The sequence below is a fragment of the Vicugna pacos genome, chromosome 13, assembly GCF_048564905.1.
Source record: "Vicugna pacos chromosome 13, VicPac4, whole genome shotgun sequence".
In the NCBI taxonomy this organism is placed as follows: Eukaryota; Metazoa; Chordata; class Mammalia; order Artiodactyla; family Camelidae; genus Vicugna; species Vicugna pacos.
The window spans coordinates 54928216-54941130 of NC_132999.1; the positions used below are offsets into that span (position 1 = coordinate 54928216).

The 12915-nt window shown below is 52.9% G+C and overlaps 1 protein-coding gene across 3 annotated transcripts in view; it reads right to left on the reverse strand.

Annotated features, from left to right (window-relative positions):
* PAX7 (paired box 7) overlaps positions 1-12915 on the reverse strand; it is a 97303-nt gene that overhangs the window by 39171 nt on the left and 45217 nt on the right. For all 3 annotated transcript variants that reach the window (XM_006196706.3, XM_006196707.3, XM_072975843.1), the window contains exon 5: positions 5144-5343. In XM_006196706.3, coding sequence (XP_006196768.1) covers positions 5144-5343 — 200 coding nt within the window. The remainder of the gene's footprint in view (positions 1-5143; positions 5344-12915) is intronic.

Below are 12915 nucleotides of genomic sequence, written 5' to 3' on the forward strand. Positions count from 1 at the left end.
GTTCCCTGGGACCGGCCAGAGAAAGAGAATGAGTATGGGAAGTGGGGCTGCTCTGGGGAAACTCTTTTCTACCTTTGGACTTTGCACATGCTGTTCCCTCTAATCCTAATACTCTTCCCACTGCTGGTTCCTTGGCCCGCAGGGCTCAGCAGAAATGCCTCCTGCTCCAGTGATGGATCCCTGCATGAAAGTAAGTCCAGGCAGGTCCCCCCACCTTCTCAGGAGGCCTCCAGCTATGAGCTGCCTCACACAAACCATTATTGTGTTTATCTGTTTCTTGGCTCTGTGCCTTCCCTTCGAGCCTTGAGCCCCAGGGGCAGAGGTCAGGCATTCCTTGTCCACTGCTCACAGCTCTGTAGGAGTACTCGTTGAATGAATGGATGAATGAATGAACAGTGGAAGGCAGAGATGGCTCTGGTGGGTCTTCGCTGGTGCTGGGGCAACAAAGGCTCAGTGGGGAGCCCCCCTTGGTGAGTGAAGACCTGGCCTCCCCTGGCATGGATCATTTAAGACCCCCAAACCTCTAGGCCGTGTCTGCTGACACGCGGGAAGGGAGTCTCAGGCAGGTGGCAGGTGCTCATGGGCCCCTGGTATCATCTGTCTTTTCTCCAAGGGGAAAACAGAGTTCAGTTTTTCAAGCTGGATGGACAGAGCAGCTGGCTCCGACCTGCTTAGGATTCACAGAGAAAGGAGATGTGGCAGCCAAATCAGGATTGCAAGCTGTCTGGAATAAAATGAAAGTCCTGGCTTCTCCGCACCTCCCCAGGGCAGCCAGGGCACCCCAGGGGCGTCCTGGGTGGGACGGATGCCGGCCAGTTAGACTGAGGCTGCCCCTGAACTGCTGAGGAATGGGCAGTGTTCCCTGCTCCCTGCTTCCAGGCGAGGGTGTGGGGAAAAGTTTTGTTTTAATTGTGTTTCCCAAAGGGTGGGGCTCCTGCCACTCCTTGGTGCAGAGACATCCCAGAAGGTGAGTGACACAGACTTAAATAACCCTGAACCAGTCCCTTCTCCTCCAGGCCTGGAGCGTGTGGAAGGGAAGGTCTCAGCTTGGCACTCACACATCCTTAGCGCCTTTCCAACACTTGCCAGTCTCCCTGTTTAATACACAGAGAGGATGCCTTGGCGAGTGATGTTTCCTGCAGGACTTTCTCCGTGTTGTCTTGTTTCCCCCGTGTGTGTGTGTTTCCAACTGCCTTCCTTTTATGAGAGTGATACACACATTTATTTTAAGATACACTGAGGGGATTAAAAACTACAAACTATTATGTATAAAATAAATAAACTACAAGGATATACTGTACAGCACAGGGAATATAGCCAATATTTTATAATAAATATAGATGGAGTATAGCCTTTAAAATTTGTGACTCACTATGTATACCTAAAACTTACATAGAATTGTTAAATCAACTATATCTTAATTAAAAACTACTTTTAAAAAATACTCTAATTTCATAAAAAAAGAACATGACAATACAGATAATATGCAAATGTGGCCAAAAGAAGGTCGGAGAGTGACTTCAGTTTGGGGTACGCCACTACAGTTTTGTTGGACCCAGCTGTCCCTTCGGCAGGGGTCACCTGTCCCTCAAATGGAGAGGACCCGAACACACTGGAAGAGTTCTTCCCCCTTCCCTTCCTTTCCTTTCTCCTCCCTGCCTTCCTGACCTCCTTCCTTCTCATCTCAGACTGTTCCCAGGACTCCGATCCATGTCAAACAGGACAGTAAGGGTAGATGGTGAGCATGACCTAGTCCGAGCCTTCAAGCTGCCCTTGGCCGGGCGCACGACAGATGAGTCAAAGGACAGCTGCCCTCCAGAGCAGAAGGCTCAGACGGGGTGGTATGCAAGGTGCTGTAAGGAGGTCTGAGCAGGGGCTTCTAACTCCTTTCAGAATCCAGGAGGACTTCCTGGAGGAGAGGACATGCCTTTTGCTTTTTTCTCTCACCTCTTCTTCCTCACTGTCCTGTTTCCCAAGGGCTGCCTCCACCCCAGCAGGCACCTCTGTCCTCCCAAAGTGTAACATGATGGTTAAGAGCCCGACTGCCTGGGTTTGAATCCTGCCTCTGACTCCTCACTAAGATGGACAAATTCTGTTGTTCCTCTGTGCCTTACTTTCTTCGTTGCTAATAACAGCATCTCACTTCTAGGTGGCTCTAGAAGGAGCTAACACAGGCAAAGTGCTTACCCAGAATGGCATCTACATCTTATTCCTACACTGGAAGGTGGCTGGGCTTTCTATGGGCTGAGACAGGGCATCTCTGCGAGATATCAGGGGCACCAGGCTTCGGAGAATGGCTCCTGACCCTTTGCTGGGGAGCAGGCTGTAGAGGAGGCAGAGGGGGGTCACACACTTAAGTGACTAGAACTCTGCCTGATTAGAATGGTGTCTGGCACAAAGTAGGTGCCCAATATGATCGCCAGATGAATGAACCTGGAGTTTCAAGGGTGGCCAGAATTGGAACCACCAAAAACAGGTGGAATTTTAATAATAATGGTCCCCACTCATGTCTCTTCTGTGTGCCAGGCACTTCCTGACTGTGTGTCCGTATGTGTGTGTCGTGCGCGTGTTTACATGCAATCATTTAATCCTCAGAACAAAGTGAACCCTATTACTGTCATCTCCAATTTGCAGATGAGGAAACAGGGCAGAGAGAATAAGTGATGGAGCTGGAATCCACACCTAGGCATCGGGCTCTGAGCCCACTCTGAATCACTCGACTCTCCCACCATCTCCCACCATCTCCCAGCGCCACTGAAATGAGATGGCACAGGACTGCAAAAATCCCTGAACCACAGACTCTTAGAATCAGAGGCCAAGACACCAAAAGTATAGAGCCGTAACACCTAAGCAGTGCTCAGGGGGCTTCAAGGACCCTGCCCCGCTGTCCACAGCAGGAACTCTCTCATTAGGGTCTCCGATCCACTGGACATTGTACTTTTTCTTGAACACTTCTGGTAACAGGGATCTCATCACCCCACAGGGCAGCTCTGATTGTTGATGTGTAAGGATCCTAAAACTTTAAGGAGACTTGGTGCTCATTTAGTTTGATCCCTTTGTTTATAGATGGGAAGTTAAGTCTCAGGAGAGGAAAGTGACCTGTTGAAGGTAACCCAGCTGATCAGAGGCAGAAACCAAGGGGAACCCAGGTCTGTGGCTCCCAGTCTTGCGCTTTCGTCCCTGCAGACCTTTATATGGGACTTTTAGGATGTCCTCCTGTCCACCCTGGCCCCACCCCCTGGGGTGTCTCAGAGCAGCAGCGTCCTTCAAGCCTTCTCTTCTCCAGGCCAAATGTTCTATTATTCCTGTCTTGACTGTTTGGGTCGGCCTTTGTTCATTCTTTAAAAACTCAACATGTATTGATCCTCTGCTGGGATCAGTCCAAGGTCTCAGGCTAAGGGTTGGGGGGGACTGAGCCCCGTCCTGGGGGAGCTCATAGTCTGACAGGGGGAGCCAGCACGTGGAGGATGTCTGCTCTCACCCCCCTCACTGTGGGTTTGCCTGGGCTCTGGCCGCTCCCCCTGTTCCCAGCCCCCCTCTATCCTTGGACCTTGAGTGACACCTGTTTCTGGGTCCCCTGGGTCAATAAAAGCACTGCCCTGACAGCCAGGAAATTTTACAAGGAGCAGTCAGGCTTCAAGGTGGTGGGAAGCAGCCGTGGTCGCCAGACGTGGGAGTGAGAAAGCACCCAGGAATGTGCCCAGGAGAACAGCTGCAGGAGGACCGGGGCAGGGGAGGGAGGCCGGGGCTGGGGGCAGGCTCGGGTATCACCCCAGAGAGGCGGGGAGGGAATGAGGTGAGCCTGCTGCCGCCGCCACCCCCCTCCCCTCGGGGTCCCCCTCTACGGCAGCCAAGGGTCCCCCACTCTGGGATGGGGGTGGGGTGGGCAGAGGGGAGGCGTTGGTTCCTGGATTGCTTAAGTGCCACTTTGCTTCCAGAACTTTGTCGCTTTCAAATCCCAGGCTCTGAGTCCATTTCCTTCTTCCGGATGAAAAGACCCTGGAGGGTTCGGAGTTCCAGGCCCAGCTCAGCCTCCCTTGAACTCTGTGCCCTGCCACGTGTGGCTCCTCTGAGCCTCAATTCTGTGCCTGTGGCTTGGGGAGTGACCATCCTGACCTGACGAGGTGGTCTGAGGTTCCCTTGGGTCAGGTGGGAGAAGCTCTGAGCATCGCCCCTGGCACAAGGCAGGTGCCCAACAAAGGCTGGCCGCTCCTCGGATAGAAGCACCCCCAGTGAACAGTTGGGGGCGTCCCTCCGCAGACCCGCCTCCCCCATTCACAGAGAGGCCAGACCAGGAATGAGTTCCCACTGGAGCGGAGTGGTGCATCAGGCCCCTCTCTTGCTCCTCCGCCCCCTCCCAGCCCGAGCTCTTCCCAGCCCGGCCCCCAGAGACTCCGGGAGAACAACTGTAGACCTCTCGGAGTCTGAGAGCTGCCCCTGGGGAGAGGAAGCAGTAACCCCTCCCAAGTGCTGGCCTTGAACCTTAGGCAGATTGTGCTTTCTCTGCCCTCCCTCCCCCAGCCCCGCTGGTCAGGAACCACACATTTTGAGGGTGTGGCGGAAGTGTTCAAGGTCTGCCCACCCTCCCTTGGATGCTTCTAATCCATCAGGAACATGCACCCAGGAGTCAGCTTGCATGCTTCTCATGACAGGAGACTCATTACCCATCTTAGGAAGCCAGGTCTGTTCCGACATTTTCGTCCATTTCCTTCCTCCCCAGTCAGAGGTTTGGATTTTTCTCCTCCCTGAGCTGTCTTTTCTGGCTGAACGAATGGCCCTCGTTCCTCCATCCCTCCTGCTTTTCTCCTCTCCTTCTCTGTCTCTCCCTCCATCCTTCCTTCCCTCATTTTCCTGAAGTACTTGTTGGCAGGAGATGTGAAGGCAATCCAAGTCCTCACTGCCACTTCCCTGGGGCTTGTCCACCACTTGGGCAGTCAGTTAATCAGCATTTGCTGCTCACTTAATCTGCACCAAGGGCTGGGGGCATTCCTTGCCTACACGGTCCCTGGACCACTTGCTGCAGAAATACCCCCGTCCCGGGGGGCCCAGTAAACCTTCCAACTCTGGCTCCCCCTGCCTCCTCAGTCCCGGTCTCTAGATGATGCCCACAGTGCATACTCCCCCACCCCAGGCACTTCCTCACCTGGACGCGAGCCTCGGTCAGCTTGGTCCTCTGCGCCAGCTCCTCGCGCGTGTAGATGTCTGGGTAGTGAGTCCTCTCGAAGGCCTTCTCCAGCTCCTCCAGCTGCTCAGCCGTGAACGTGGTCCGACTGCGGCGCTGCTTACGCTTCAGAGGGAGGTCAGGTTCCGATTCCACATCCGAACCCTCGTCCAGACGGTTCCCTACAGCCAGGAGAGAGTGAGGGAGAGAGTGGGGACCCAGTGAGATGGAGAGGTGCCTTGTGCCCATCTTCAGGCCACCACGGCCCTGAAGATCGGATCCCTCCCAAGCACAGGAAGGATAGTCCCACAGCACTGTTTACCAGACTGAAGGCTGGGAAGCAACCTCCCTGTCCAACCTTAGGGGATTGGTTAAATACTTTACGGCCCAGCAATTTCATTAAAAAAAAAATCCCCTATAGCTGAGCATTTAGATTATTTCCACTGATGTGGAAGAATGTACGTGACATAGGACTCAGGGGATGGTTTCATGATGAAATACATTTGTCAACACTTCTAGAACTATGGTCTCCAAAAAAGGGAGAACTTTACCATATTTTCACTGTAGCTCAATAAACCTGACTTTAAAAAGAAGGCAAGGTACAAACCAGTTTGCAAAGCTCTATCCCACTTTTGGAAAAAACATGCTTCACACATTATAGAACATTATACACGAAAGAGTAACAAATATTAACCTTCAGGGTGATAGGACTTTTGTTTGCTTTTTAAAACTTGTTTACAGTTTAAACTAATTTATAGTTCAGTATTTTTAAAACAATGATCATTTAAACAACGACCCTATTGCATTTTGGGAAAATATTGCAAAGACTAAGGAAAGGAGGAAGCAAGAAGAAAGGGAGGGTCCGAAAGAGGGAGTCAACGCTTGTGCCCAGTGCCAGAGACAGGAAGCCTCGATTCCAGCTTCCTGTGATGCTAGGAAGGCTACTGTCCCTCCTCAGGCCTCAGTTTCTCCATTTGTAGTATGAAAGATTTGGACTACATGACCTCCACACCTGGGCCCTTCCTGGGATGTTTCAGGATCTTCTGGGCTGGAGGAGGAGACTTCACCTGCTGATCTTGGTCATGGCCATGGCTCCCATCCCATCATCCCCATCAATTTCCACTCCAGAGCCTGGGCGGTGGGTGAAGCCTTTGCTTTCTGTGCAAAGAGATACCAGGAGTCTGGGGCCAGCTCACTTCCCAGCCCTGGATGGGCTGTCAGGCCAAGAATCTACACCTGTAGGTCCAGGTGAGGGAGGCTGCAGGAAGGGCTTGATCAAGTTCCTCAGTAGTGAGGGCTGAAGACACTATTGGACTGAACTGACTTTCTGCCCCCAACAAGTTTGGGCCTCTTGTTCATTTCTGCTCCAGCAGAAGGGATGCTAGTAAGCAGTTCCCTAGCCAGGCCTCTGAAGCTGCACCCTCGGCAGCCCCAGTGGAACCGGAGTATGGAGGAGGGGCTGGTGAGAAGAGGAAACTAGGGAAGGGAGAGGGAAAAGAGAGGGCCAGCCATCAGAGATTATCTTCCTCCTCCCCACTTCTCCCTTCCCCCTTTTATTTTTTGCTTCATGTCTCTCTCCTCTCCCTCTCCATCTCCATCTTCGGTATTTCTGTACGCACTTCTATGTCTGGTCATTCATTCATTCCCCAAAGCACTGACAGAGCACCTGCTATGTAAACTTTGCTTGGAAAGCTCGCCTGAGTCAAGCTGGAGAAGCCTCAGAGATCATGTGCTCACACCACAGATGGGAGAAACTGAGTCACAGAGCAGTAGGACGAATGCCCAAAGTCCCTCAGCAAATGTTCACACCCACGCTTGGACCCGGCTCTCCTGTCCCCTGTCCTGTTCTTATTCAATTGCTTCAAATGTTACTTACACAAATAAGGTCTAACCTCCTTCCATAAGGGACGACCTTCCCCCAATCCTGAAAAAAAACACTTAATGCATACTCTTAGATGTGATGTGGAGGTGAAGGGAAAGGCATTCCAGGCCCAGGGAAGAGCATGTCATGTTAACAGGCATGATGGAGGAGGCTACCAGGGGGCTGCATCCACAGCCGGCAGGTCATCCAGTCTTGGATGGATTCCTTTTCCCTCCAACCTACTAACTTGACCAATGAGAAGTCATCTCTGCTTTTTATTGGCCACTGACTGTGACATCACACAGCAAGTGAGCCAATGGCAAGGGTGCCCTGTCTTCATCACTGCCCGCCTTATCCCTAACGGCAGAGACCTGGGATAGGATCCAGCCCTTCCTCTGCCCTTTCCCAGCTGCCCAGCCCCCTGTCACTGAGAGGAGGCCACAATGGACACAGCTGGCATCCTGGGATGCTTTCCCCAACATGTCTGGGGCTCAGAGCCAAACAGAACTAATCCCAAGGATTCATTTCCTGAAACTGACTGCACAACCTCAATTTTCTGACATTGACAAGGAGAGCCCTTGGGGCCTCAGAAGGAGGAGGCAGAGATCGGCAGGCAAGAAAGGAGGCCAGCCCACGGATGGGGAATGGGGCACCAGGATCCATCCTCCAGTGAGGACCCTTGGGCTCAGACAGGAGCTGAGTGTGGTGGGGAATCCGGGTTGTCGGGGACAAAACCTATGTGTAGACACTGTGCTCAGATCTGTAAGGTCAGAATGGGGAGGAGACGGAGAGCTCCAGCCTGATGGAGGAGGCACAGCCCTATCTTGGGAGAAACCCCAGACGGATTAAGTCTTAGTTCAGTTCTAGAGCAGTGCTGTCCAATAGAACTTTCCATGATGATGGACATATGCTAGGTCCGTGCAGTTCAATATGGTATCAGCCACGTGTGGTACTGAGTGCTTGAAATGTGCCTCGTGCAACTGAAGAACAGAGTTTTTTATTTTACTTTATTTTAATTCAAATTTACATAGCTGCGTGGGGTTGGTGGCTGCCCCACAGGACAGCACATCTTTAACACCGTTGGTCCCTCTTTTTAACTCAGGCTCTTTCTGCACACAAAAGTCTCCAGGTAGGATTGAATGCTATTGTTTGTTTTTATAATATTTGTCTTTATGGTTCCCATCTATTTATAGGACATAATATGCATATTCTACTTAGAAAAGAATTCGTTTCCTTGAATTCAGTTTTTAAGGATACTTTTGGACAAAGTAAAACATTAAGGAAACAACAGGACAGGCCATAGGGCTGTCACCAAAGTCACATGTGCAGTTAGCAAATGAGGTGCTGGGCGGGTAAGTTCGCGGTGCTTCTGATACTGAACCTCACCCAGCCTTAGTGCCCATGCAGGCCTCTGTACCGTCCAAATTACTGGCGGCTTTCCAGGTCCTCATGGAGTTCTGAGTTTATTTCTTCCTCATCTCCCTGGCCCTCCTGCCCCTTATTCAGAATGGATCTGGGAACTCCATGGGCCTAGAGAGATAACCAGATGGGAACCCAGCCTGGAGAAGACACAGCCCACAGGTCTCTGTTGATGGAAGAGATCTGGGAATGGTCCTCCAGGATGATGGTGGTTGCCATAACAACCTTCTGGACAGTGAGCGGGGAGAGCACAGCTGTGTCCTGCTAGCTGGGAGATCCAGAGAGATTTCAAGAGAGCTGGACTATCATCTGTGACTTTAGGCCCCTGGAAAAGATGTCCTGCCTCCTCCCTGGCCCAGCTCAGGGGAAGAGATCCCACCCCGCCGCCTTCTAGGTCTGTGTCATTCTTCAGTGTGCCAGGTCCATGAAGCTGGGACTGTTGGATCTTTTACAAATAGGGAAACGAAGCTCAGAATGGTTCAGTAACTTGAGAGAGGCCACAGAGCCAGTAAGCTCGTGCTTGTTCCTGGAGACGGATGAGGAGGAGGTGCAGATCGGGAGGGAGTCTGGGGGGAGTCTAGGGGGCCTCTGGGGCTGCTCTGGTCTAGTCTAGAGTCCTGGTCTGGAAGGCCTGACACTTGGATTCTGAGCCCTGTCTCTCTGCGTGCTGTGTGGCCTTGGACAAGTTGCATCGCCTCTCTGGACCTCCACTGTCTCAGATGTGAAAAAGGATGATGACGCATCCCTGCATGCCCCACTGGACTGCTCTGAGGACAGAATGAAATGAAGACCATGGGAGTCATTTGGAACCTGGAAAGGGCACTTGTAGGATTATCATTATTAATGATGATGATGATGACAGATAAACAAAGTGGGGGCGGGATAGGGAACTGAAGCATCATAAGTAAGAAGGGACACAAAGATCCCTGATGCCACCGCATTCTGTTTCCCCAGTGCTGTCCCTTCCCCCCACACCCCTGGGAACCTTTTAGCCTCAGAGTTTAATTAATCAATCGGATTAGGTGGACCTGGCCACAGAGAGGCCCTGCTGGCTGGAGCTGAGTCTTCCATGCACCGAAAGCCGGTCTGTCGTCTCTTGGGGAAGCCTGTGCAGCTGGCACGAGGAGGGGGACCCACTGGGAAAGTGGACGTGGGGGTGCATTCATTTAACAGAGGCTGGATTTGGGGTGGGCAGTAGGGGAGCAGCCTCCTGGCCCCCTGCAGTGTCTGCACTCTGGCTCTCAAACAGCTGTGGATGGAAAGGTCCCAAGGGAGGGTGGGACAGAGCCAGGTGCTGGCCTGGAGATAGCCCGAGGGAGGACTATGGTGAGGGACCCTCTCTCTGGGTTCCCAGATCCTGTCTCTGCTCAGGGAAGTGGGGAGTCCCATACAGAGCGAGGAAGAAACAGCCCCTCCCTTGGGCCAAGCTTATGGTGGGGGGGGGGGGAAGCAGCCTCTGTCTTAGGAAGCTCTCAATCTGATGAGAAGGCATCACCCCGATGCTGGGAATTCCCCAGTCTGCTGGGGGAAACACTGCTTTAGATGAACTGAGGCCAGGACAGGCATAAAGCAGGCAGTTCCATGACTCGAGTGAGCCCCAGAGCAGCCTGAGGATAGGATAAGGGACAAGAGGGTGACGAGCTCTCTGGCTCATCAAAGCTTCCGGGTAGGCAGGAACGAGGTCTGCTCAGGGCAGAGTCCAGCCCAGGCGGGGTGGATGGAGGTGGACAGAAAATGGCTGGGGCAGATCTCCTGTTCTTTACCCGAGCCTCTGCCCTCTCCTTCGAAATCCAGTAGCTTCCACAGCCCCTCACTCCGGAGGCCCCACCCCTCCCTGTCCAGCTCTTGGCTTCCTAATGGCCCAGCCATGCTGTCTCATACCTCCCTGCCTTTGAACTCCAGCTTCCTCTGCTTGGAATGCCCCACCCTTTCATTGGCGTACTCCTGCTCACCCGGCAGAACCCAGCTCGTGGGTGGCCTCCGCCAGCAAGGCTGCCTGGGTCTATTCAGGCTGGTTTCGGTGACCATCCTCGGGTTCTCAGGGCTCATCAGGAGACACCAGACTTGCCTGTTGACAGGTCTCCTGGCCCCACTGGAACCAGGAGATCCTTGAGCGCACCAGGGCCTCTGCCTGGCACACAGCAGGGGCTTAACAGCACCTTCTTACATGAAGAGGGCTTAGCAGAATGATCACAAAGTTCCTTCGAACTCTGACACACTGCAGCAGTCATCACCTCATACTCGGGCACGCACTCTAAAGTTTACAGGCCCTTTAATTGTTCTAATGCAATCTCTCCCAATAACTCTGGAGGGTCAGACGAGCAGGATCAGCCCCACTTTACAGATGGTTGATGCAGTCTCAGGACAGCGGGGTTGGGGAGAAAATCCTCAGACGCAGGCCTCCCGGCCCAGGGAGGGCCAACTTTGCTACACTTCCCGGTGATGGGGAATTTGATTTCTGATCATGAAAACCAAAATGATGTCTTCTTCATCCTACCCCACCCCCAAACTTTCTTTGTTCTCCCTTTTACCAAAGGAAAAGCCTGGAACCAATACGGTCACAATTTCTGGACCCACTCAGTTCTCTTCCAGAAGGCAAGAGAGAGCCGACCCACCTCCAAACCACGTCCTTGTCATCCTAGACCCAGGGAAGCCAGCAGTGGCCTTGAGGTTTGGGGTCCTGATTTCAGCTCCCCCGAACTCAGAGACGCCCTCCCGGCCCGCTCCTGAGCTCGCCGTCCCCGCAGCCTCCCAGCCCAGCCATTATTACAGTTTAACATAGGCCGGCTCAGAGCTGCGGCAGAGAAATGAATCACATAATAGTTGATATGCGTTTTAATCAAGTAATTCGGGCAGAGCCGAGAGCTGGCGAGTGTGGGCTGGGTGTCCCTGAATACCAAACAGGCCTGGGCGCAGGTCTCGGAAAATGGAAAAGTCATTTACAGCTCAGCTGGGGGCCCGGCGAGCAGGGGCCGTGGCGGGCGGCCTCTCGGCCCCCAAACTGCTCAGCTGTAACCAGCGCGTGGTGCCTGCAGCTCGGGAGGGTCTGCGGGAGCCGGACCAGACCGCACACAAGGGCTGCGCAACAGAGGGTGGATGGAGAGATGGGGCTCAGAGCCCAAGTGACACCTCCCTGGAACCCTGGAAGCGACCCCTCCTGTCCTCCTCCTCTGCCCTCCAGGCTGCTCTGGGGTGCCCTTCTCAGCACCACCATCCAGGTGTCCAGATCTCAGACCTTAGTAACCCCTGTGCTCTCCCTTCGTGACTCGCAGGCCACCAGCCCAGCCCCAAACCCAGGTGATTCAGCATCCAGGTTACCTGCCAACCCATCCCCCGCCCCACCCTGGCCCTGCCCCTGCCCCAGCAACTGCATGGGCGGTGCCCTCCGCCTGGAGCACTCCTCCCATCACCCTCTTGGCCTGCAGTTTGCTGCTGGCCAGAGCCAGGCATTTAAAAGCACAGGCTCCCAACACAGTTTGCCTCAATTATGTGGATTTCATGTGTATAAAATATGGATAATAATGGGGATCCACTCCCCTTCTACCTCCCCGCCATCGGGAGCCACCTTCCTTGCTTTGCAGTTTCTCCACAGCTCAAGTCACAATCAGATGTGTTAAATATTTCACTTTATTGCCTCCTTCCCGCCCGCCCTCCACCTTCATCCTGGCTGTCACTACAGTGCAAGCTCCGAAAGGGTGGACGTTTTTGTCTTTTTTTCCCCTGATGAATCTCCAATGCTTGGCACAAAGTGGACCCCGAATATTTGTTGAATGACTGAAAGAATGAGTCAATGAGTGAGTGTATCAAGGCCGTGAAAGAGTGCCAGGGATGAATGCAAGCATGAGCTTCCATGAAGCCTCATCCTTTTCCGACTCAGTTTGGGACCACTCCTCCAGGAAGCCTTCCTGACGGCGCCCTCTCCATCGGGGTCTGGGGTGCCCACCTCTGTGCTGTCATGGCCGGGGAACAGCAAAACTGTCTACATGTCTTCATTTCAGTCCTGCTCTCCGAGAAGTCTCCCTAGGAGTCTGGAGGCCTTGGCAAGGTGGGGGTCCAAATAGGTTTTGTCTGACTCTGAATCCTATGCTATTTCTCAATGACTGAGATGAGTCAACACGCCCAAATTCACTCTGCCAACTTGAGGAGGAGAGGGCAGGGAGAAGAGTATCTTTAGAAAGCCAAGCTGGAACTCTCACTTTGTCCACAACCTAAATTTGACAGAAGTTTCCCTTGTCTGGGAAATGCCCATCTAACCCCAGTAGGCTGCTTTTTTTTTAAAAAAACTCTGAATCTTTGGTAGATGATTTGCATTACAAAATACGGGGCCCACTTGGGATATTCTCTGATTGTGGCTTCTGTGCTCACAGTATAGTTCCATCCTCAGGCACCAGAGGGCACTCTTTATACATCCCTTCCAGGAAGGGGCACATCCAGGAAGAAGGAAGTAGTACTGCTTGAAATGGTACTGTGTAGT